The following is a 21,987-nucleotide window of genomic DNA, read 5'->3' on the forward strand; positions in this document are numbered from 1 at the left end:
ACAACTGGGAGTGCTGTTCACATGACCCAACGGCCTTATGTGTCCTGACTGGATGAAGCCGGCGCATCACTTCACCTACACTGAAGCCACAAGTGCTAGAAATACTTGATATATGGCAAACAATGCTATCAACTGCTCATGCATCGGCTCCAAAATAACTATTGCATAAGAGAAAAAAAACAGCCTGAGAAAACTCTGCTTCTTTGATTCTACAGATTAAAACACAGATTTCAGTTAGAGCTGGTAGCTTATTGTAGGTGGTATTAAAAACAAACAAACCCAAAGCCCAAGAAGCACACTCAGCAAGCTGGTTTGCAATAGTTCAAAAGCTGGCTGAGAGCACCACACTTACAGATTTCAGGATCCCTGTGGCATCTTCATGCAGCCATGTAGGGTAGACCACTTCATCATTCAGTATGGCTTCAAAGAGGTCATCTTCGTTCTCTGCCTCAAAGGGTGCGTGGCCACAGAGCATCTCGTAGAGCAGGACGCCCATTGCCCACCAATCCACTGCGGGCCCGTAGAGCATCTCCTGGAGGATCTGTGCATAGGGGTAATGTGAGAAGAACTTCGTGCATCTGATGAACAAATGCATCATTAATGACTAACGAAAATGATGGATTAGGAGATGAAGTAAAACAAGGGAGTTTCCTGTGTTGGCATATGTTTCATTCCATCTCTAGAGAGTGGTCTGTTTTCCCTGGGGTCAATTCAGAGGCCTTGTCATCCAGGTGATCAAACATCTATGGCCTGCTTAGGCCAAAGTAATAGTATATGCAGATCCAAACCAGAAAGGGTTTTGGAACTATATCTGTGGGCTCACTCACTCCTATGGGAAAGATTCAAGAGCTTGTCTTTATTTCTGCTAAATGGGGCTGCGGTCAAAGCACTGAGTAGAGGCAAAGAAAAAAATTAAATAGCTGTGCCTGGAACGTACTTTGCCCTCATTCAGGGCTAAACCCTAAAGCAACTGCAAAGTTGACAAAACTTTTGGACTCAAATTTGTACTGGGAGGAACCAAGGACATTTTCAGCCATCCTTCACCCAATGAGCCACAAAGGAGTCTGGAGGCGTCAACTTTCAATGCCGCCCACCAAGCTGCAGCACATAAATGCAGCCTGTGTGGCTTTTCTGATGGGGCTGCTAGAGAGCCTGGATTGCCAAAGCTGCTCAAGCAGCGAGCACACTCACCTCTGGAGCAATGTAGTCGGGTGTGCCGCAGAAGGTGGCCGTGGTGACCCCGTTACAGATCCCCTCCTTGCACATTCCAAAGTCTGCCAGTTTACAGTGACCCTCGTGGTCCAAAAGTACATTGTCCAGTTTCAGATCTCTGCAAGAAACAAAAAGCAGCATGTGGTGAGGCAGCCAGGCCCCACACCATCCACCTGGCTGAGCTGGGTCACGGGATGGGAGATCACGCAGCCGGGAGAGCTTTCTGCACACACCCTTCAAAGGGCACACACGTCTTTGTGTTATCTGGAGAAGAAATTTAGATCTGCTCTTGACATTTGCCTCGTGGCTCCTAGACGATGGTTCCATCTGAATGGGCCAATAACCACATATCAAAACACAGGCTGCCCATTAGAAACTGAGAAGGTGACTTCCAGGCTTCCCACTTACCTTAAGCCCATGAGACATCTACCCACCCGCCCCCCGTTCTCTGGCATCTATCTCTGCCCACTGGACTTCACTCGGTGAACATTCCGGGGCAAGTGGCCACTGTGTGGCACAGACTGTGACAGGCATCAAGAGTACAGACGATCCTTCTTCCTAAGGAACTCACAGTATAATGGGGAGACAGATATTTGCTAGACTGTGAGCTCCATGGAGGAGGGACCAGGTGGGTTTGGTTCACCACTGTGCCTAGCATAGTGCACTCAATAAATATTTGTTCAAAATATATACATATAGGGCTTCCCTGGTGGCGCAGTGGTTGACAGTCCGCCTGCCGATGCAGGGGACACGGGTTCGTGCCCCGGTCCAGGAAGATCCCACATGCCGCGGAGCGGCTGGGCCCGTGAGCCATGGCCGCTGAGCCTGCGCGTCCGGAGCCTGTGCTCCGCAACGGGAGAGGCCACAACAGTGAGAGGCCCGCGTACCGCAAAAAACAAACAAACAAACAAACAAACAAATAAATAAATATGTATACATATAGATGTGTGTGTATAGAGATACATACACATGCACACACACACACACACATGGGGGAGGGAGGAGAGGAGAATGAGAAGGGGGTTGGGGCGGGAGACAGAACCAACTGTTGTATAATACAAGTGGTACAAAGGAAGTATGAACCGAGTGCTGTGAGAGAAACACAGGAAGGAACAATTCATTCCTTCTAGTGGGAGGAGAGAGGGACATTTCCACAGTAGCAACAGACATTGAGCTGGGTCCTAAAACATGAGTCAGTGTTTTCCAGACAGGGAAGGGGTGTGAGAAGGTCGCTGTGGGCAGGTGGACAGGGCTATTGCCTGGAGCAGACGCAGAGGTGTGAGGTGCAGGTGGGCGCAGGAACCCCACGTGGTGTAGTAAGGATGGAGAGGGGGCTCGCATGGGAGCACGGGGGCCATCAAAATGCCAGGGCTAGAAGGCAAAGTTAGGTCCAAACTGTGAAGTGTCCTGAATGCCACACTAAGGAATTCTGATATTTAGATATTAGGCAAAAGTGACCCACTGAAGCTCTCTAATTAAGATTTCCAGCTGATGAGAAAAGATCAGCTAGAGGCAGCTGAAGCAGTCCGGGGAAGAGATGACCTGAATGAGGACGGTGACAGATGGAATGAAAACCAGGCGGTCAGTCAGCAGTGCTTTGGTGAAAACACAATTAGTATCAAGGCTCGATGACCATTTGGAGGGAGATGAGGAGAAGCAGCAAAATTGATGACCCCTGGGTTTCTGTCTTAGATTCAGTGGGTCAGTGGGGACGTTAATAACCAGGGAAAAGCAAAACAGGGTAAGAAGAGGATTTGTTTAGGTGTACACCAGATACACAGAAGCCTCAGATATTATGGTGAGCACAGGACAAAAAGGCACTTACTGCCCCTCGCCCAACCCCTAGGAGCAGAATCCACTTAAGGGAAGTGCGTTTCCAGCAGCAGAACTGTCTGGTAAAAGGCCTCAGTGGAGGCAGGAACATGGGTTGGATGCTAATAAAACTGTCTGCAAATGAAAGGCAGTGCCCCCTGAACACCCCCTCCCCAACACAGGCTTCTGGCACCACCTCTCCCCTCGCCATGCATATCCGGGCATCATTACAGATGGAGGTCTGGCCCATGGCAAGCTGGGAAACAGTCCTACACACCGACGCCATTGCCAGCCTCTAAGCTCAGCCTCGGGAGAGGTCCAGAGAAGCAGCTTTGCCTATGGGGCGACACCTTTATGCTTTGCTTTTTGAAGGAATGACGTGCTCAGAGGCAGCCACGCGGGCTTATCAGTAAGGAGAGGCTGCCCAGCCAGAAGGCGACGCTAGGTGCCTACCCTGCCCTGGAGGTTTGCAGTCGCCGGCCAGGTGGGAGGCTGCCGTGGCCGCGGCCTCCTGGGGCTGTGCTGTTAGGAGTGCTGGTGGCCCCTCACTGGGCATCTTCACAGCGGGGGCCGCTGACTGCTGTTCTGGAGCTTCACGTCCCCAGTGGGCGGTGTCGAGGCACTCATAGCTTTGTTCTCCCATCTCTGCTCTGACAATAAAGGTCTGTTGGGCTGCTTGGCCCGAGGGGAAAGGCTGGTCTCTGTCCAGCCCGGAATCACGCTGTGGCTCAGAGGAAGCAGGTGATGACAGAACTGGCGAGACTGGTTTCCACACTGGGCCCTGTGAGTTGATCCAGCTGGACCATGCAGGTCCTACAGACAGTGGTCACTGGAAGAGACCCAGGAATGAAAACCAAGTCCTGTTTTCCAGGAATCCCCGATAAGCAAGGTGAAAGCAGCAGAGCTTTCTCAGACCAGCCTCCTCTCTGTGCTCGCGCTCCACGCGTCTCCCGGGTGTCAGGCAAAGATGTGCTGGGTACTTGTGCAGCCACCACAGGAAGCGAGGCTCCTCTGCCTCTAACCCAAACCCGGCCTCCGTCCTCCAATCAGGCTCCCGCCCCTTTCCCTGAGCAGAATCCCACTTCCCCCACAAGCAATGCTTTCAGTGGGCTGTGGAAACTGTATCCTCCTCCACTGACCCCTAGACACACACACCCAGCATGAGCAAGATTTGTTTAGCCAACGTGAAGGCGGAATCCCAAAAGCACAGGTTGAGGGTGAGGATGACACTGGTCACGGCCACTGCCAAGAGCACGGTCTCACGCAGTTGTTCTTCCAGAAGTGGTTTCAGACCCGAGGCCCTATTAGCGCCTGGTTGTCTGGCTCCTCTGGGGACTGATGCAAACATTATAATCTCTGACCTCAGCCAACCACCTCTAGTCTGTGGCTTCAGGAGAGACCAAGGCCGTGGGGGACCCAAGCCTGGGGACTGGCTTTATCAGCACCATGTTCCAGCCCAGCGGTCCAGGCTCGTGTGGTCCTGCTCCCAGAGCGCTCTGACTCTCTCACATTGCCAAACAGGGTGACTGCATTTCTGAATTCTCCTGAAGCCGTTATGCCTGATAAGGGCTCAGAAAGGATCTCCTTGGGTAGCAGAAACAAGTGCTAACAGAAACCCACAATGGTCTAAAAGAGCTGACCTGAGATTGCTCAAGAGAGCTTGTCACTAGCGACCCAGGTAAAGAGGTCTGATTGTTTATTGCTCTGCAGCTGTCACAGGTAGCAGGAATTGTTCAGGGAGAGAAAGTGCTTTGTCATCAGTTTTCTAAGCTGCCCGTCACAATGCCCTCTGCACACAGAACTCTTGGAACACAGCCCCGATACTCAGGACACAGAACCGAGCAGCACTGGGGATGAGACTCAGCCTGGTCACAGGATGCCCCAGGACACAGAGGCAGGTTTTATACCTCAGTCCTGAGTTTGCAGTCTCATTTTAGGCGTTCTCAGAACTGGACCAGCCCTGAGGGAAATGCCATTGCTCGTTTCACACCAGATGCTACCTAATAGGACAAAACTCTCAAACTGGGATCCTAAGGGGGTTCGATTAAGAGCATAACATAATCCCAGCCTATCAGTTCTGCCCTCAGCCCAAATATCTCAAACCTCCACTGCGGGGTCTGTTCTGATGTCCCCAGCTAGTCAACCCTGCCCCTGGAGCACCCAGTTCAGAGCCCTACGACAGCACACCTTCCACGGCACTCCAGAAGACTCTGTCTATGCACCTGTCTCCTCCCTTGGCTGGGGCTGAGCCTTATTCCTCCCTAGCCTCAGCTCAGGCCTGGCAGAAGATGCTGACCAAAGAGATAAACAGAGGAATGTCAGATGGATAACAGTGAGTTGTGCTGGTCAGTTCAGAGCCTGTTTTATTTTTAGGGGAAGGAAGTAAGTTCCATAAACTTCACTGGGACTTTTGTTCCAAAGTAATTAAACCTATAAAAATCCATGTGCTTTACCCCTTAGAGAGAGATTCCAGGGGAAAAGAAGAGCCCTGAAATATAAGTTCAAATTCTTTGCTTTGGTGAAGCTGGAGAAAAGAAACTGCTTTAGGAGGGGCAACTATAAAGCAGAGAGGACCCAAGCATAATCGTTTCCCCGGTTTACACGCAGACGGAAGAGGGTTTTCAAGCAGATGCAAAGGTTACAGAACCATTTATGGCCACGGTCAGCTTCCGCTCTAAGGGTAAATAGATACCTTCACTTAAACAACAACAACAAAAAAGCAAAAAAGTCACCCTCTGACTCCTGAATTGAATATGAAATATGCAGAGGTCCGGTTTTTGGCTTTGGAGTTCCTCAGCCACCGCTGCCCACATGTAACTCAGCAGCCAAAGTTAACAAGACTACACAATGAAGACTGCAAGTTCATACAGGGCAGAGGCTCAGATCCTAAACTGCTGAATACACAATTACGGGCTCATCACGCATTGGCTTATTGAGCACTTGTATCTAATAGCTATACCTTTGTTATGCAGGCACAGAAGGGTAGAAAGAGTTATTTTATCTTCCCTGATGGTCTGAAAGGTACATTGTTCTTTCTGGGTAATCAGGGTTACTTAAAATGCCCACAGTGGTTTCAGAGAGGATTCTCAAGTGGTTGAAGACAAAGGAAGTTCAGAAATTGTATTTATTTTGTTTCCACCATGAGCTATTCTGAGAGTCATAAAACATAATGACAAGAGACTTACTGCTTAGATCACTAGCATCAGTTACTCTTCCAAAAGAAATAAAGGACAGTGAGTTGAGAGCTGGCTCCCTGAAAAAGAATGCATCTAAGAGGCTATTTTTAATGTATTTAAAAGAATTTTTATCTTGGAAAACTTCAAACTTATACAAAAGTATAGTGAATAACATAACGACTCCCGTAGTGATCTCACAGCAAAAGCCGCTATCAATGCCCAATCGTGTTTCAGCTGTGCATTTTCTCCCTTCTTGACCCACCTTTTTCCACATCTGGAAGCAAATCCAAAACATGAAATCATCTCATTTATCCATACTTTAATATCTAAATCTAAAGGACAACAATTTTTTAATGAAGTACAACTTTGCTATTAGTTTTCCTAAAATATACAGTCAATATACTATTGTAAGTATATTGCTTTTTGTCTGTTTGCTCATTTGGGGGTATGTGTGTGTGTCCAGAGAACCTGAAAAAACCTTCTGTGGATGATGATGATGATAATGATGGTAATAATAACAACAGTGTCATTAGTCACTAACATACATTGAATGTTCACTAAATGCTAAGTGCTTTATCCATATTCTTATTTTACCTTCAAAACAACCCTATGAAGTAGGCTCTACACCAACATCATTTAGTGAGCCAGGGATAAAGTCAGGATTTGAACTCAGTTCTGCTCACCTCCCTCCAAGGCCTGGGCTCCAAACCCACTACAATAGGCACACTCTCTTCCATGCAGTGCTATTGCGTCACCGGCTAATCCTCCTAGTAGTCTGCTTCCCGAGAGGACTACATCAATTGAGAAACAAGAACCATCTGAAAATCAACAAATATCCTGACACTGAATTATGCCCAGAGGCCATTTTTGTGCACATTTTTTTTTTTTTTTTTCTTATCAAATTCTATTTTATTTATTTATTTATTTATTTTCATTTTACAAATTTAATCAGTTATACATATACATATGTTCCCATATCCCCTCCCTTTTGCGTCTCCCTCCCACCCTCCCTATCCCACCCCTCCAGGCGGTCACAAAGAACCGAGCTGATCTCCCTGTGCTATGCGGCTGCTTCCCACTAGCTATCTACCTTACATTTGGTAGTGTATATATGTCCATGCCGCTCTTTCACTTTGTCACAGCTTACCCTTCCCCCTCCCCATATCCTCAAGTCCATGCTCTAGTAGGTCTGTGTCTTTATTCCTGTCTTACCCCTATGTTCTTGATGACATTTTTTTCTTAAATTCCATATATATGTGTCAGCATACAGTATTTGTCTTTCTCTTTCTGACTTACTTCACTCTGTATGACAGACTCTAGGTCCATCCACCTCATTACAAATAGCTCAATTTCATTTCTTTTTATGGCTGAGTAATATTCCATTGTATATATGTGCCACATCTTCTTTATCCATTCATCCGATGATGGACACTTAGGTTGTTTCCATCTCCGGGCTATTGTAAATAGGGCTGCTATGAACATTTTGGTACATGTCTCTTTTTGAATTATGTTTTTCTCAGGGTATATGCCCAGTAGTGGGATTGCTGGGTCATATGGTAGTTCTATTTGTAGTTTTTTAAGGAACCTCCATACTGTTCTCCATAGTGGCTGTACCAATTCACATTCCCACCAGCAGTGCAAGAGTGTTCCCTTTTTTCCACACCCTCTCCAGCATTTATTGTTTCTAGATTTTTTGATGATGGCCATTCTGACTGGTGTGAGATGATATCTCATTGTAGTTTTGATTTGCATTTCTCTAATGAGTAAAGATGTTGAGCATCCTTTCATGTGTTTGTTGGCTGTCTGTATATCTTCTGTGGAAAAATGTCTATTTAGGTCTTCTGCCCATTTTTGGATTGGGTTGTTTGTTTTTTTGCTATTGAGCTGCATGAGCTGCTTATAAATTTTGGAGATTAATCCTTTGTCAGTTGCTTCATTTGCAAATATTTTCTCCCATTCTGAGGGTTGTCTTTTGGTCTTGTTTATGGTTTCCTTTGCTGTGCAAAAGCTTTTAAGTTTCATTAGGTCCCATGTGTTTATTTTTGTCTTTATTTCCATTTCTCTAGGAGGTGGGTCAAAAAGGATCTTGCTGTGATTTATGTCATAGAGTGTTCTGCCTATGTTTTCCTCTAGGAGTTTGATAGTGTCTGGCCTTACATTTAGGTCTTTAATCCATTTTGAGCTTATTTTTGTGTATGGTGTTAGGGAGTGATCTAATCTCATACTTTTACATGTCCCTGTCCAGTTTTCCCAGCACCACTTATTGAAGAGACTGTCCTTTCTCCACTGTACATTCCTGCCTCCTTTATCAAAGATAAGGTGACCATATGTCCGTGGGTTTATCTCTGGGCTTTCTATCCTGTTCCATTGATCTATCTTTCTGTTTTTGTGCCAGTACCATACTGTCTTGATTACTGTAGCTTTGTAGTATAGTCTGAAGTCAGGGAGCCTGATTCCTCCAGCTCCATTTTTCGTTCTCAAGATTGCTTTGGCTATTCGGGGTCTTTTGTGTTTCCATACAAATTGTGAAATTTTTTGTTCTAGTTCTGTGAAAAATGCCATTGGTAGTTTGATAGGGATTGCATTGAATCTGTAGATTGCTTTGGGTAGTAGAGTCATTTTCACAATGTTGATTCTTCCAATCCAAGAACATGGTACATCTCTCCATCTATTTGTATCATCTTTAATTTCTTTCATCAGTGTCTTATAATTTTCTGCATACAGGTCTTTTGTCTCCTTAGGTAGGTTTATTCCTAGATATTTTATTCTTTTTGTTGCAATGGTAAATGGGAGTGTTTCCTTGATTTCACTTTCAGATTTTTCATCATTAGTATATAGGAATGCCAGGGATTTCTGTGCATTAATTTTGTATCCTGCAACTTTACCAAATTCATTGATTAGCTCTAGTAGTTTTCTGGTAGCATCTTTAGGATTCTCTATGTATAGTATCATGTCATCTGCAAACAGTGACAGCTTTACTTCTTCTTTTCCCATTTGGATTCCTTTTATTTCCTTTTCTTCTCTGATTGCTGTGGCTAAAACTTCCAAAACTATGTTGAATAAGAGTGGTGAGAGTGGGCAACCTTGTCTTGTTCCTGATCTTAGTGGAAATGGTTTCAGTTTTTCACCATTGAGGACGATGCTGGCTGTGGGTTTGTCATATATGGCCTTTATTATGTTGAGGAAAGTTCCCTCTATGCCTACTTTCTGCAGGGTTTTTATCATAAATGGGTGTTGAATTTTGTCAAAAGCTTTCTCTGCATCTATTGAGATGATCATATGGTTTTTCTCCTTCAACTTGTTAATATGGTGTATCACATTGATTGATTTGCGTATATTGAAGAATCCTTGCATTCCTGGAATAAACCCCACTTGATCATGGTGTATGATCCTTTTAATGTGCTGTTGGATTCTGTTTGCTAGTATTTTGTTGAGGATTTTTGCATCTATGTTCATCAGTGATATTGGCCTGTAGTTTTCTTTCTTTGTGACATCCTTGTCTGGTTTTGGTATCAAGGTGATGGTGGCCTCGTAGAATGAGTTTGGGAGTGTTCCTCCCTCTGCTATATTTTGGAAGAGTTTGAGAAGGATAGGTGTTAGCTCTTCTCTAAATGCTTGATAGAATTCGCCTGTGAAGCCATCTGGTCCTGGGCTTTTGTTTGTTGGAAGATTTTTAATCACAGTTTCAATTTCAGTGCTTGTGATTGGTCTGTTCATATTTTCTATTTCTTCCTGATTCAGTCTTGGCAGGTTGTGCATTTCTAAGAATTTGTCCATTTCTTCCAGGTTGTCCATTTTATTGGCATAGAGTTGCTTATAGTAATCTCTCATGATCTTTTGTATTTCTGCAGTGTCAGTTGTTACTTCTCCTTTTTCATTTCTAATTCTATTGATTTGAGTCTTCTCCCTTTTTTTCTTGAGGAGTCTGGCTAATGGTTTATCAATTTTGTTTATCTTCTCAAAGAACCAGCTTTTAGTTTTATTGATCTTTGCTATCGTTTCCTTCATTTCTTTTTCGTTTATTTCTGATCTGATTTTTATGATTTCTTTCCTTCTGCTAACTTTGGGATGTTTTTGTTCTTCTTTCTCTAATTGCTTTAGGTGCAGGGTTAGGTTGTTTATTCGAGATATTTCCTGTTTCTTAAGGTGGGATTGTATTGCCATAAACTTCCCTCTTAAAACTGCTTTTGCTGCATCCCATAGGTTTTGGGTCGTCGTGTCTCGATTGTCATTTGTTTCTAGGTATTTTTTAATTTCCTCTTTGATTTCTTCAGTGATCACTTCGTTATTGAGTAGTGTATTGTTTAGCCTCCATGTGTTTGTATGTTTTACAGCTCTTTTCCTGTAATTGATATCTAGTCTCATAGCATTGTGGTCGGAAAAGATACTTGATACAATTTCAATTTTCTTAAATTTACCAAGGCTTGATTTGTGACCCAAGATATGATCTATCCTGGAGAATGTTCCATGAGCACTTGAGAAAAATGTGTATTCTGTTGTTTTTGGATGGAATGTCCTATAAATATCAATTAAGTCCATCTTGTTTAATGTATCATTTAAAGCTTGTGTTTCCTTATTTATTTTCATTTTGGATGATCTGTCCATTGGTGAAAGTGGGGTGTTAAAGTCCCCTACTATGATTGTGTTACTGTCGATTTCTCCTTTTATGGCTGTTAATATTTCCCTTATGTATTGAGGTGCTCCTATGTTTGGTGCATAAATATTTACAATTGTTATATCTTCTTCTTGGATCGATCCCTTGATCATTATGTAGTGTCCTTCTTTGTCTCTTCTAGTAGTCTTTATTTTAAAGTCTATTTTGTCTGATATGAGAATTGCTACTCCAGCTTTCTTTTGGTTTCCATTTGCATGGAATGTCTTTTTCCATCCCCTTACTTTCAGTCTGTATGTATCTCTAGGTCTGAAGTGGGTCTCTTGTAGACAGCATATATATGGGTCTTGTTTTTGTATCCATTCAGCCAGTCTGTGTCTTTTGGTGGGAGCATTTAGTCCATTTACATTTAAGGTAATTATTGATATGTATGTTCCTATTCCCATTTTCTTAATTGTTTTGGGTTCGTTATTGTAGTTCTTTTCCTTCTGTTGTGTTTCTTGCCTAGAGAAGTTCCTTTAGCATTTGTTGTAAAGCTGGTTTGGTGGTGCTGAACTCTCTCAGCTTTTGCTTGTCTGTAAACGTTTTAATTTCTCCATCAAATCTGAATGAGATCCTTGCTGGGTAGAGTAATCTTGGTTGCAGGTTTCTCTCCTTCATCACTTTAATTATGTCCTGCCACTCCCTTCTGGCTTGTAGAGTTTCTGCTGAGAGATCAGCTGTTATCCTGATGGGGATTCCCTTGTGTGTTATTTGTTGTTTTTGCCTTGCTGCTTTTAATATGATTTCTTTGTGTTTAATTTTTGACAGTTTGATTAATATGTGTCTTGGTGTATTTCTCCTTGGATTTATTCTGTATGGGACTCTCTGTGCCTCCTGGACTTGATTAACTATTTCCTTTCCCATATTAGGGAAGTTTTCAACTATAATCTCTTCAAATATTTTCTCAGTCCCTTTCTTTTTCTCTTCTTCTTCTGGAACCCCTATAATTCGAATGTTGGTGCGTTTAATGTTGTCCCAGAGGTCTCTGAGACTGTCCTCTGTTCTTTTCATTCTTTTTTCTTTATTTTGCTGTGCAGCAGTTATTTCCACTATTTTATCTTCCACCTCACTTATCCGTTCTTCTGCCTCAGTTATTCTGCTATTGATCCCATCTAGAGTATTTTTTATTTCATTTATTGTGTTTTTAATCGATGCTTGATTCGTCTTTAGTTCTTCTAGGTCCTTGTTAACTGTTTCTTGCATTTTGTCTATTCTATTTCCAAGATTTTGGATCATCTTTACCATCATTATTCTGAATTCTTTTTCAGATAGACTGCCTATTACCTCTTCATTTGTTAGGTCTGGTGGGTTTTTATCTTGCTCCTTCTCCTGCTGTGTGTTTTTCTGTCTTCTCATTTTGCTTATGTTACTGTGTTTGGGGTCTCCTCTTTGCAGGCTGCAGGTTCGTAGTTCCCGTTGTTTTTGGTGTCTGTCCCCAGTGGCTAAGGTTGGTTTAGTGGGTTGTGTAGGCTTCTTGGTGGAGGGGACTACTGCCTGTGTTCTGGTGGATGAGGCTGGATCTTGTCTTTCTGGTGGGCAGGTCCACGTCTGGTGGTGTGTTTTGGGGTGTTTGCGGACTTTTTATGATTTGAGGCAGCCTCTCTGCTAATGGGTGGTGTTGTGTTCCTGTCTTGCTAGTTGTTTGGCATAGGGTGTCCAGCACTGTAGCTTGCTGGTCGTTGAGTGAAGCTGGGTGCTGGTGTTGAGATGGAGATCTCTGGAAGATTTTCGCCGTTTGATATTATGTGGAGCTGGGAGGTCTCTTGTGGACCAGTGTTCTGAAGTTGGCTCTCCCACCTCAGAGGCACAGCACTGACTCCTGGCTCCTCAATTTGGGATGATTTGTTGTCTATTCATGTATTCCACAGATGCAGGGTACATGAAGTTGATTGTGGAGCTTTAATCCGCTGCTTCTGAGGCTGCTGGGAGAGGTTTCCCTTTCTCTTCTTTGTTCTCACAGCTCCTGGGTCTCAGCTTTGGATTTGGCCCCGCCTCTGCGTGTAGGTCGCCGGAGGGCGTCTGTTCTTCGCTCAGACAGGACAGGGTTAAAGGAGCAGCCTCTTCGGGGACTCTGGCTCACTCAGGCCGGGCGGGAGGGAGGGGCACGGAGTGCGGGGCGAGCCTGCAGCGGCAGAGGTCGGTGTGACGTTGCACCAGCCCGAGGCACGCCGTGCGTTCTCCCAGGGAAGCCGCCCCTTGATCCCGGGGCCCCGGCAGTGGCAGGCTGCACAGGCTCCCGGAAGGGCGGTGTGGACAGTGTCCTGCGCTCACACACAGGCTTCTTGGTGGCGGCAGCAGCAGCCCCAGCGTCCCACGCCCGTCTCTGGGCTCCGCGCTTTCAGCCGCGACTCGCGCCCGTCTCTGGAGCTCCTTTACGCGGCGCTCTTAATCCCCTCTCCTCGCGCACCAGGAAACCAAGAGGGAAGAAAAAGTCTCCTGCCTCTTCGGCAGCTCCAGAGTTTTCCCGGACTCCCTCCCGGCTAGCTGTGGCACATTAGCCCCCTTCAGGCTGAGTTCTCGCCGCCAGTCCCAGTCCTCTCCCTGCGCTCTGACCGAAGCCCGAGCCTCAGCTCCAGCGCCGCTCGCCCTGGCGGGGGAGCAGACAAGCCTCTCGGGCTGGTGAGTGCCGCTCGGCACCGCTCCTCTGTGCGGGAATCTCTCTGCTTTGCCCTACCCAGGTATGTGGGGAGTTTCTTGCCTTTTGGGAGGTCTGGGGTCTTCTGCCAGCGTTCAGTAGGTGTTCTGTAGGAGTTGTTGCACGTGTAGCTGTATTTCTGGTGTATCTGTGGGGAGGAAGGTGATCTCCGCGTCTTACTCTTCCGCCATCTTACCCGGAAGTCTTGTGCACATTATTAAATGCTTAATCAAAATCCTGGAAAAATAATTTTTTTGCTTTGGTTCTTAGCTTGTGCGTGGGGGAGTTGGTTGGATTTCACACAATCCTTGAAGGTACAGGAGTAAGGGAATGCATAGCAAATCCCTCTCTAGTTGTCAAATATTGAGAAGATAACTTGCTGCCCTCTTCTAAGGAAGAGAGGCTGGCATGTGGTCAAGAGTTAAGAGGTGGCATTTGCCAAGAGAGTGAGTTTGGATTATGATCTTAGTTTCAAAACAAAACCATTTAGGGCTGGCTTGGGTTTTGAATATGTGGGTTTATATAAACTTGACATTTTTTCAAAGCAAGACGGACAGTATTAAATTGGTAAAAGAATTTTGAAAAGCCACTGAAATAGCAAAAGCCTAAAATTTGGTTTTATCACAAGTTAGATATAGTAATGTCACTCATGTCACCTCAGAGAAGACATTCAGACATTCATCCACCCAACAAATCTTTGGGTGTCATCTGTGAGCCAGGCAATATGCAAGGGGCTCAGAATATTGAAGGGGGCAGGAAATGGCAGGAGCCTGATATACCAGGGTCCAGGGAGGATTTCAGTCTTTAGCCCAAGAGGAAAAAGAAACCACTGAAAGGTCTTAGACAGGAGAAGGATAGCATTAATCTGATTTCACAACAAGCCTCCAGCCACAGGAAGGATAATAGGTCAGAGGGGATGAGAAAGGACATGAAGAGACCAGCTGGAAAGCTAATGGGAGTATTCAGAAAAGAACTGACGGTGGCCTGGATCAGGGTGGGGCAGTAAGGTAAAGAGAACTAGATCGATGGAGAACTACTAGGGGAAAAAAAGCAATGGGATTTAGTAATGCAAGGATGTAGACGGTAAAAGGAAAGAAGGTGTGAGCGCGTTCTGGCTCAAAGAATTTATCTTGGACATACTGAGTGCGGAGCACAGGCTCCGGACGCACAGGCTCAGCGGCCATGGCTCACGGGCCCAGCCACTCCGCGGCATGTGGGATCCTCCCGGACCGGGGCACAAACCCGTGTCCCCTGCATCGGCAGGCGGACTCCCAACCACTGCGCCACCAGGGAAGCCCCCTGAGGTGTTTTTTAGACATCTGAGTGGAGATGTTTAATGGGCAGCTGAATATACACGGCTAGAACTCAGATGAAAGGCCAGGCAAAGGATAGAAATTTGCAAGTCATTAGCTGGGTGTGGATGAGTTCACCTGGGGAGGGAGAATGGAATAAAAAGGAGAGGGCTTGATACTAAGCTTTGGGAAGTGTATCCTGAGGATAACATCCCTGGTCTTTTTCACACTGAGACCACAAACACTAGAGAGAAATTACAGTCAGAGCGGGTAGCATAGCTGAGTGCCAGGAAGCAGGGATCCAACTCTTTTGCTTCCAGTGGATCATAGGTAGTCCTGTTAAGATTTAAAAGGATTAGAAAACATTACCCTTTTACATTCAAAACCATCTTATGGATTCTTTCTAGGTTAAACTGTCAACCTCTGCTACATGAAGTGATGATTTGGAGAGTGTAAACTTAAGTCTTATTTTACAAAGATGTTTGTCGCTGTATTGTGCATGACAGCAAATTTTGGAAGCAAGCTAATTTATTTATTAATAGGGGAACAGCTAAATAAATTATGGTATATCCGTGACAGAATTTTATGAAAGCTATTAAAATCGTATGAAGGGCAAAAAATGCAGGGAAATGTTTATGACAGAATTTTTGTCTTTTGAAAGTTATTTCTTTGGGGATTATACAAGTACTATTTTCATTACCTAAAATTTGGTCATTACTGAAAAAATTATGGCGAAAATGACAGGTTCATAGTCGTCCAATCTTTTCTTCTTAATGCTACACTACCATAAATCATGAATTAACTTGCTTTTCTCACTTAATGAACTTTTGGACACATTTCTATATCCTGTAGATCTGCCTCATTCTTTGTAATGGTTACAAAAAATTCCATTATAAAGATGTTTCATAATTTAACTAGTCCCCTCTCTATGAACATTTAGATTGTTTCTAATTGTTTGCATCTTCAAACAATGGAGTAATGAACATTATTTGCACTCTTGTAGGAGGGTTAAATCTTTAGAAGTGGAAATGCTGTGTCAAAGGGTATAAATATTTAAAATTTAAATAGATGTTGAGCAACGGCCCTCCAAAAAGCTGGCACCAATTTATACTCCCACCAACAGTGTACGAGAGCATCCATTTAGCTTCCTTATTCAGGTTAGATGTAATCATCCTTGCATCCTTGCCAATTTGCTGGGGGAAAATGATCTCACTGCTTTAACTTCATTTCTTGATAATTGAGATTAATCTTTAAAATATATATATGGTTAATGGCCATTTGTATTTCTTCTGTCTGTTGCCTATTCACAAGTTTTACCTATTTTAAAATTTGAGTTATTTTTTAGATTCTTTTTTAGAGGCTCATTATACATTATGGATAGAAGTAACTTGTTATATGGGTTGCAAATATTATTGTTCAGCTTGTTTTTGTTTTGTTTATGGTAACTTTCATATTTTTATATAGTCAAATCTATCAATCTTTTTTTTTTTTTTTTTTTTTTTTGCGGTATGCGGGCCTCTCACCATTGTGTCCGGAGCACAGGCTCCGGATGCGCAGGCCCAGCGGCCATGGCTCACGGGCCCAGCTGCTCCGTGGCATGTGGGATCTTCCTGGACCGGGGCACGAACCCGTGTCCCCTGCATCGGCAAGCGGACTCAACCACTATGCCACCAGGGAAGCCCCTATCAATCTTTTTATAGCTGCTGGGTTTCACGACTTATTTACAGACTGATACAATTCTAAATACAAAAGCAGAACACGAAATTGTATTTTCAATATTCTCTTATGTTACAATTGTTGGAGTGGGGGACAGAGGGAAGAAAGAAAGACAGGAGGGAAAAGGGAGAGGTGGGAAAGGCTAAAAGAAGAAGATGACAAGGTTACTTCTAGGTTATATGTTTGTGAATGATTTTTCCTTTTTTGTATTTTCTAAATTTTATAGGAATTACGTATTACTTTGATAACCAGCAAAAAGTCATAAAATATGTATTTACATAGTTTGGCTTTAATCCTTTTCTTTGGTCTCTCTACTGTTTAAGGTTGTAATTCCCAAGGAAGATGTGGAGGGAAAGTGATCTACTGGTAGGAATGGAAAGGATTTATTCTGGAACCCAGGCCGTAAGGGAACGTTGAAAAAAATCACCTTCCTTGCTTGGGGAATGTGAACATTTGTGGACTCAGAATTCTGACCTGTTGTCATAAGCTCATTTTTTTAACCACTGAAATGACCAATGCTTGTGGATAGCACTGGTATTTTCAATAGCTCTACGATATGTCCCTGTAATCTTAACCAACTTAAGTATGAAAATGAGGCCCCTGCTAAAAGAAGCAACATTCCCAATTATTAAATGAGGTCCCCATGCCATTTGTCCTCATGAAGTGACAATCTATCTGGTGTTTGTGAAGCTGATCTATTGCAACATCAGCTTAAGAACAAATACATGAAGCATGAACATTCATCATTATGAAGGTAAATGCAAAATAACTTACTTTCCGGTAAATGAAAGTCGATAAAACAATTTCCAACCCAGGAAGTGTTAGAGGCTCCTTTGTGGCTCCTTTCCCCCTACCTTTTCATATTTCTTCCCAACAGCTATTTGACATGGGAAATGATCACACAAATGACTCCGTGGCGAGTCTGGCTATTATACTCCCTTTAAAATGGGGCCAGGGACTCACGAACTAACCCACACAGGCCAGGTGCTGGGCTCTATCCAGTGCTGGTGTTTGGTGCACTTGATATGCAGGCTGCCTGTTTCCACCTTCACTCCTGTGTATACACAGGACCAACTTAACTTGAGCAAAGGGACTGAGAGATTGCCCCTTGCCTTGTCTTATGGTAGGAAAAATAAGTGCAAAGAAAACATTCATTGACTCTCTGGACAAATGCAAGAGGCAATGAGTTTGGTTAATGTCCACACTGCAGATCACACACCTCCTTAGGACCATCAAATGAATGAGCCATCAAACCGGCAGTTGAGCCTTCGATATATATTTTTTCCTTCCACACACCCCCACCCCGCCCACTCCCAGGAGGGTTGAAATTCCCTGGCTGAAGTGGCACACATTTATTTAGCACTCCTTACAGTACTCTTATTTTATAGTTGCCAAGAAAACCTCTCTCACAGACACTTCTTGCCAAAACGCTTCCTACGTGATACCTGGCAGCACTCGGTGAGAAAGCCGGAGGCAGGGTGGAGGGCTTCAGACAAAGACACCAAGGAGATGATAGCCCCTTGGTGGTCAGGGAACTCCCGGCCATGGGGCCTAGCTCCGACCACACAGAAAAGATGCTGGGCCCAACGGCATACCTGGACTTGATGGTCCAGGGGGGGCACAAAGTGATCTACAAGCTGAATCCTGCTTTAACTCCGCAGGCCCCCCGACTGCAGAGAGCCGAGTGCAGCAGATCCATGGAAAACTACCTGCCAGGGCAGCGTGGCTTCCCAACCACAGAAATCCACCAAGGAAACGGAGGTTCTCATCTAGCAAGACCACAAATAGCATCGGTGAGTCACAGGGATGCTGAGAGCCTACAAGCTGGGGTCACGGTAGGCGGGGAGGAGACCCTCACTGGCTGGCCGTCTGCAGGGCACGTGCATGAAGATGAAGGATGGGAAGATTTCCAATAAGGAGGAATCAGAGCATGGCTCCCTCCTAAGCAGAAAGATTTTAATGACAATCAGGGCAGCTGTGGAGGAGGGGGGGATGGGCAGGGGCAGACGGATCCTACTGGTTTATGTTGGACACACGGTGCCAATACCAACAAAAGGGTTCACAGAGTGAAGCTCTGTTAACGTTACTGGGCACACAGCACTAGGGAAATGCTAGCCATGGTTTCTGGAGACAATGGAGACAGTGTAAGGGACAATGAGACATCTTAACTTGTCTAGCTGCGGCTGGTTCCCTCTAAGGAAACCCAGGGCTCTTCTGACTAATGAGACTAGATCCTGTCACTGGGGCTGGTTCCCTGAAGCCAGTCCACTGCGAAGAAACAGTAAGGTCCCTCCTCTGCCAGGGTTACAGCTTGGGGCAAACAAGCAGCAAAAGCTGGTGCAGCCATGTGCTGAAGGAACATGCAGCCTTGCAGACCACGTGAAGGGGGCCGCGGGTACTGCTGGGAGGGGGTGAGGAGGCATGTTTTATGACAGGAAGGAGTAGAGTTTATAGCCCCAACCCCAAGAAGGGATATGCAGGCTGCTTTTGGCAAATGGCTAAACACAAATCTTTGCCAGCATTAGTAATACCTTATGCAATAGCAATTTCAGAGGGGAGGGGCGGGGAGAGCCGGGGAGGGGTGGGGAGAGCAGGGGAGGGGTGGGGAGGGAGGGAGCCCTCGGACGACCTGAACAGGAACGTTTGGCCACATCAACAGGTATCATCTGGTTACCTGCTCTCCCCATCCGAGCAGAAACCTGAGCCATCTAAATGGAAGTCTCTGAAAAAACCCAAGGACATCTATTCAGAACCACTCCCAGGCCCTCAGAATTGAATAGGAACCTCACATCTTAGTTCTGGATTACAGTCAGCACTGCTTTGTTTTCTAATTATGTTTTGCATAAAAAGTCTTGCTTTTCCCAATCAGATTACAAACTCCAAGGGTAGGCCTGGAATATTCCACAGCTCATTCCCAGACTACTGATCACAGGCTGGACTCAGGACAGCAACACACATCTGAGTTCCTTTCCAAGAAGGAACTTTACTGATTTCCTCCTAACGCTGCGCATGTCAGAGAAAATGCGCAAAGCATCACATTTTCCCCTAAGACAGTCCCTTTGGGAGAAGTCACTGCTACTTCCTGAACACCTTCCTAGTCTTTTCCCAGTACTTGGTCTTGTAACCAAAGAGCCCAGGTTTTTCAAAACAGACATTTAAGTTGTTCACTTTGAAATATGTGAGTACTTGTCTGTGGAGACACTGTCCAAAGACTCGCCAATTTTATGTAGTAGCATTCTTCTTAATAATCTGTTAAATGCGTAAGAGTCATCATAACTTCCTAAGATCTTAAAAGTCAACAGACTTCACAAATCAGGGGGAATTAGCTTATGCATCTTATTTTTACTTTAGAAAGTATCACCAAACTTGTAAGCAGAAGTAGCAGATGAACATAGCTTTTGAGAGGAGACTAACCTTCTTCTTGCCTAAATGCTGGACTAATCTTGATCCAGTAAATAAAAGCTATTTCAGTTTGGTCACTTTCCCCAGTTCCTCAGTTTCTCTGTTAAAACACTGTTAAGGTCACAAGGTGATCAACCTTAGTCTAAACAGTTACTCACCCTGGATTTCATTCCATAAATAACCCATGCCACAACATTATACATATTCCCATATGTATATTACAGAGGCAATTAAAGACCTCTTGCAAATATAAGGTTTCATGCAGCAATAATAGTGGGGCATATTTTACATTTCCTAGGGAACCACAGTCCATGCTGATGATCTGGTAACAAATCCAGAGTGATCAATTCTGAAGACAGAGCAAATCTGGACTTGTGGCCGAGAATGATGGATGCGCTACAATCTGCTTCCTTCCCCCTCCCCCAGGCAACCTTAGGGAGGTTATTTGACTGACTTTTGTCTGCCTGTTCCTAAGAAGTAGCGTAGTGTGAGGTTAAGGGACTCTGGAGCCAGGCATCCTGCGTTTGAGTCTTGGCCCTATTCTTTACTAGCTGTGTGATCTGGGGCCATTTACTTAATCACTCTGCGTATATTTCCTTATCATGAAACGCAGATAAGGAGAGTTCCTGCCTCACGGGAATTATGAGTGTTTTAAATATGAATTGCTTAAAACAGTGCCCACAATGCACTGAAGTGCTATGGAAGCATTAGCTATTATTTCCTCATCAACAACAACAACAAAGAAACACGTAACCGATAACAGCATGGCCGGTTACTTAAGATTTTTATGAGAATCAAAACCAATAGAGAGGATACATGGACTTTATAAATTCTAAGTAACTACTGTAAGCTTTTGAGTTTGAGGCAGGGAGGTCTATTAGGTTATTAAATGACAGATCTGGCTTATAAACGGCTCTGCGGGGAAGAGAGCAAGAAGCCAAAGCAGCGTGCCACGCAGTGCCCCAGCCTGGCGCCAACGAGCAAAATGTCTCAAGAACTGGTGCAACCCCATCATCCAACACTGTCGTCTCCTTTGCACATCTTTGCTGAGACCACTTTCTGAAGCACTAAGACGTAGGAGCAAAGATCTCTGTTCAGCATCAGCAGCCCTGCCCAGCGCAACGAGAAAAGGTTGGTTTAAGTTGAACTGCCAGGCAGTTCACTACAGGTGATCCATTCTTTCAATCAGAATAAGCTGGAGGAGGAGAGGGAAGCCACTAAATCCTGTTGTTGGCTCTCAACACTATCACTGTGGCTGGGGACATTTATTTCCATTCTGAAGAACTGACATGGGATCCACATCTCACAACGCAATCAAATAAAACTCCACTGGTACACCCAGTCCTCGTTTTCTACCCTCTCCCTGCCTAATTATTTAGGACATAAACCCAGTTATGGAGATGGGTCTCATACATTCAATGATGTGATAAAACCCAGGTTCTGCAAGGCCACTTTTGGGAGATGTTGTTTCTTTCTAATTGTTCACTGTTTAAACAATATGGTGATAAATGAAGGTATCTTTTCAGTGTGTCTAAGTCTATTAATATTTTTTATTACGTGTTTTCACAAATGAGCAGTCAACTCTGGGTACCATGCTTCCATTTAAGAATTTCTATCAAGGCCACTGCACTGGTGTTCACCTTCCTTTACCACAGGAAGCCAACAACGGGTCACAGGTATTCAAAGGAAGGGGCAGGCAGAGAGTACAAGTTCCAAAATCCTGCCTCGGGCTGCTGCTATTTTATGATTCTCATTAAATGCGATCTCTAAGGCGGTGCCTCCTTGTTTTCATTTTTCTATCTTTGTATTTTTGAGTTCCCTTTGGTGCCTAACGCCGTGCTTTGCACCTACTGAGCCCCTAATACATGGCTGATATTCTTTTTTTTAAATAAATCTATCTATCTATTTATTTATTTATTTTTGGCTGCGTTGGGTCTTCATTGCTGCGCAAGGGGTTTCTCTAGTTGCGGCGAGCAGGGGCTACACTTTGTTGCGGTGGCCGGTCTTCTCATTGTGGTGGCTTCTCTTGTTGTGGAGCATGGGCTCTAGGCACGCGGGCTTCAGTAGTTGTGGCACGCGGGCTCAGTA

The 21,987-nt window shown here is 44.6% G+C and overlaps 1 protein-coding gene across 1 annotated transcript in view; it reads right to left on the reverse strand.

Annotated features, from left to right (window-relative positions):
* PRKCH (protein kinase C eta) overlaps window positions 1–21,987 on the reverse strand; it is a 239,244-nt gene that overhangs the window by 20,832 nt on the left and 196,425 nt on the right. Inside the window, exons 11-12 of the mRNA XM_060098069.1 lie at window positions 1,192–1,330; window positions 353–541 (exon numbers count right to left, since the gene is read on the reverse strand). Coding sequence (XP_059954052.1) covers window positions 353–541; window positions 1,192–1,330 — 328 coding nt within the window. The remainder of the gene's footprint in view (window positions 1–352; window positions 542–1,191; window positions 1,331–21,987) is intronic.

Source organism: Mesoplodon densirostris, chromosome 4 (genome assembly GCF_025265405.1).
Source record: "Mesoplodon densirostris isolate mMesDen1 chromosome 4, mMesDen1 primary haplotype, whole genome shotgun sequence".
NCBI lineage: Eukaryota > Metazoa > Chordata > Mammalia > Artiodactyla > Ziphiidae > Mesoplodon > Mesoplodon densirostris.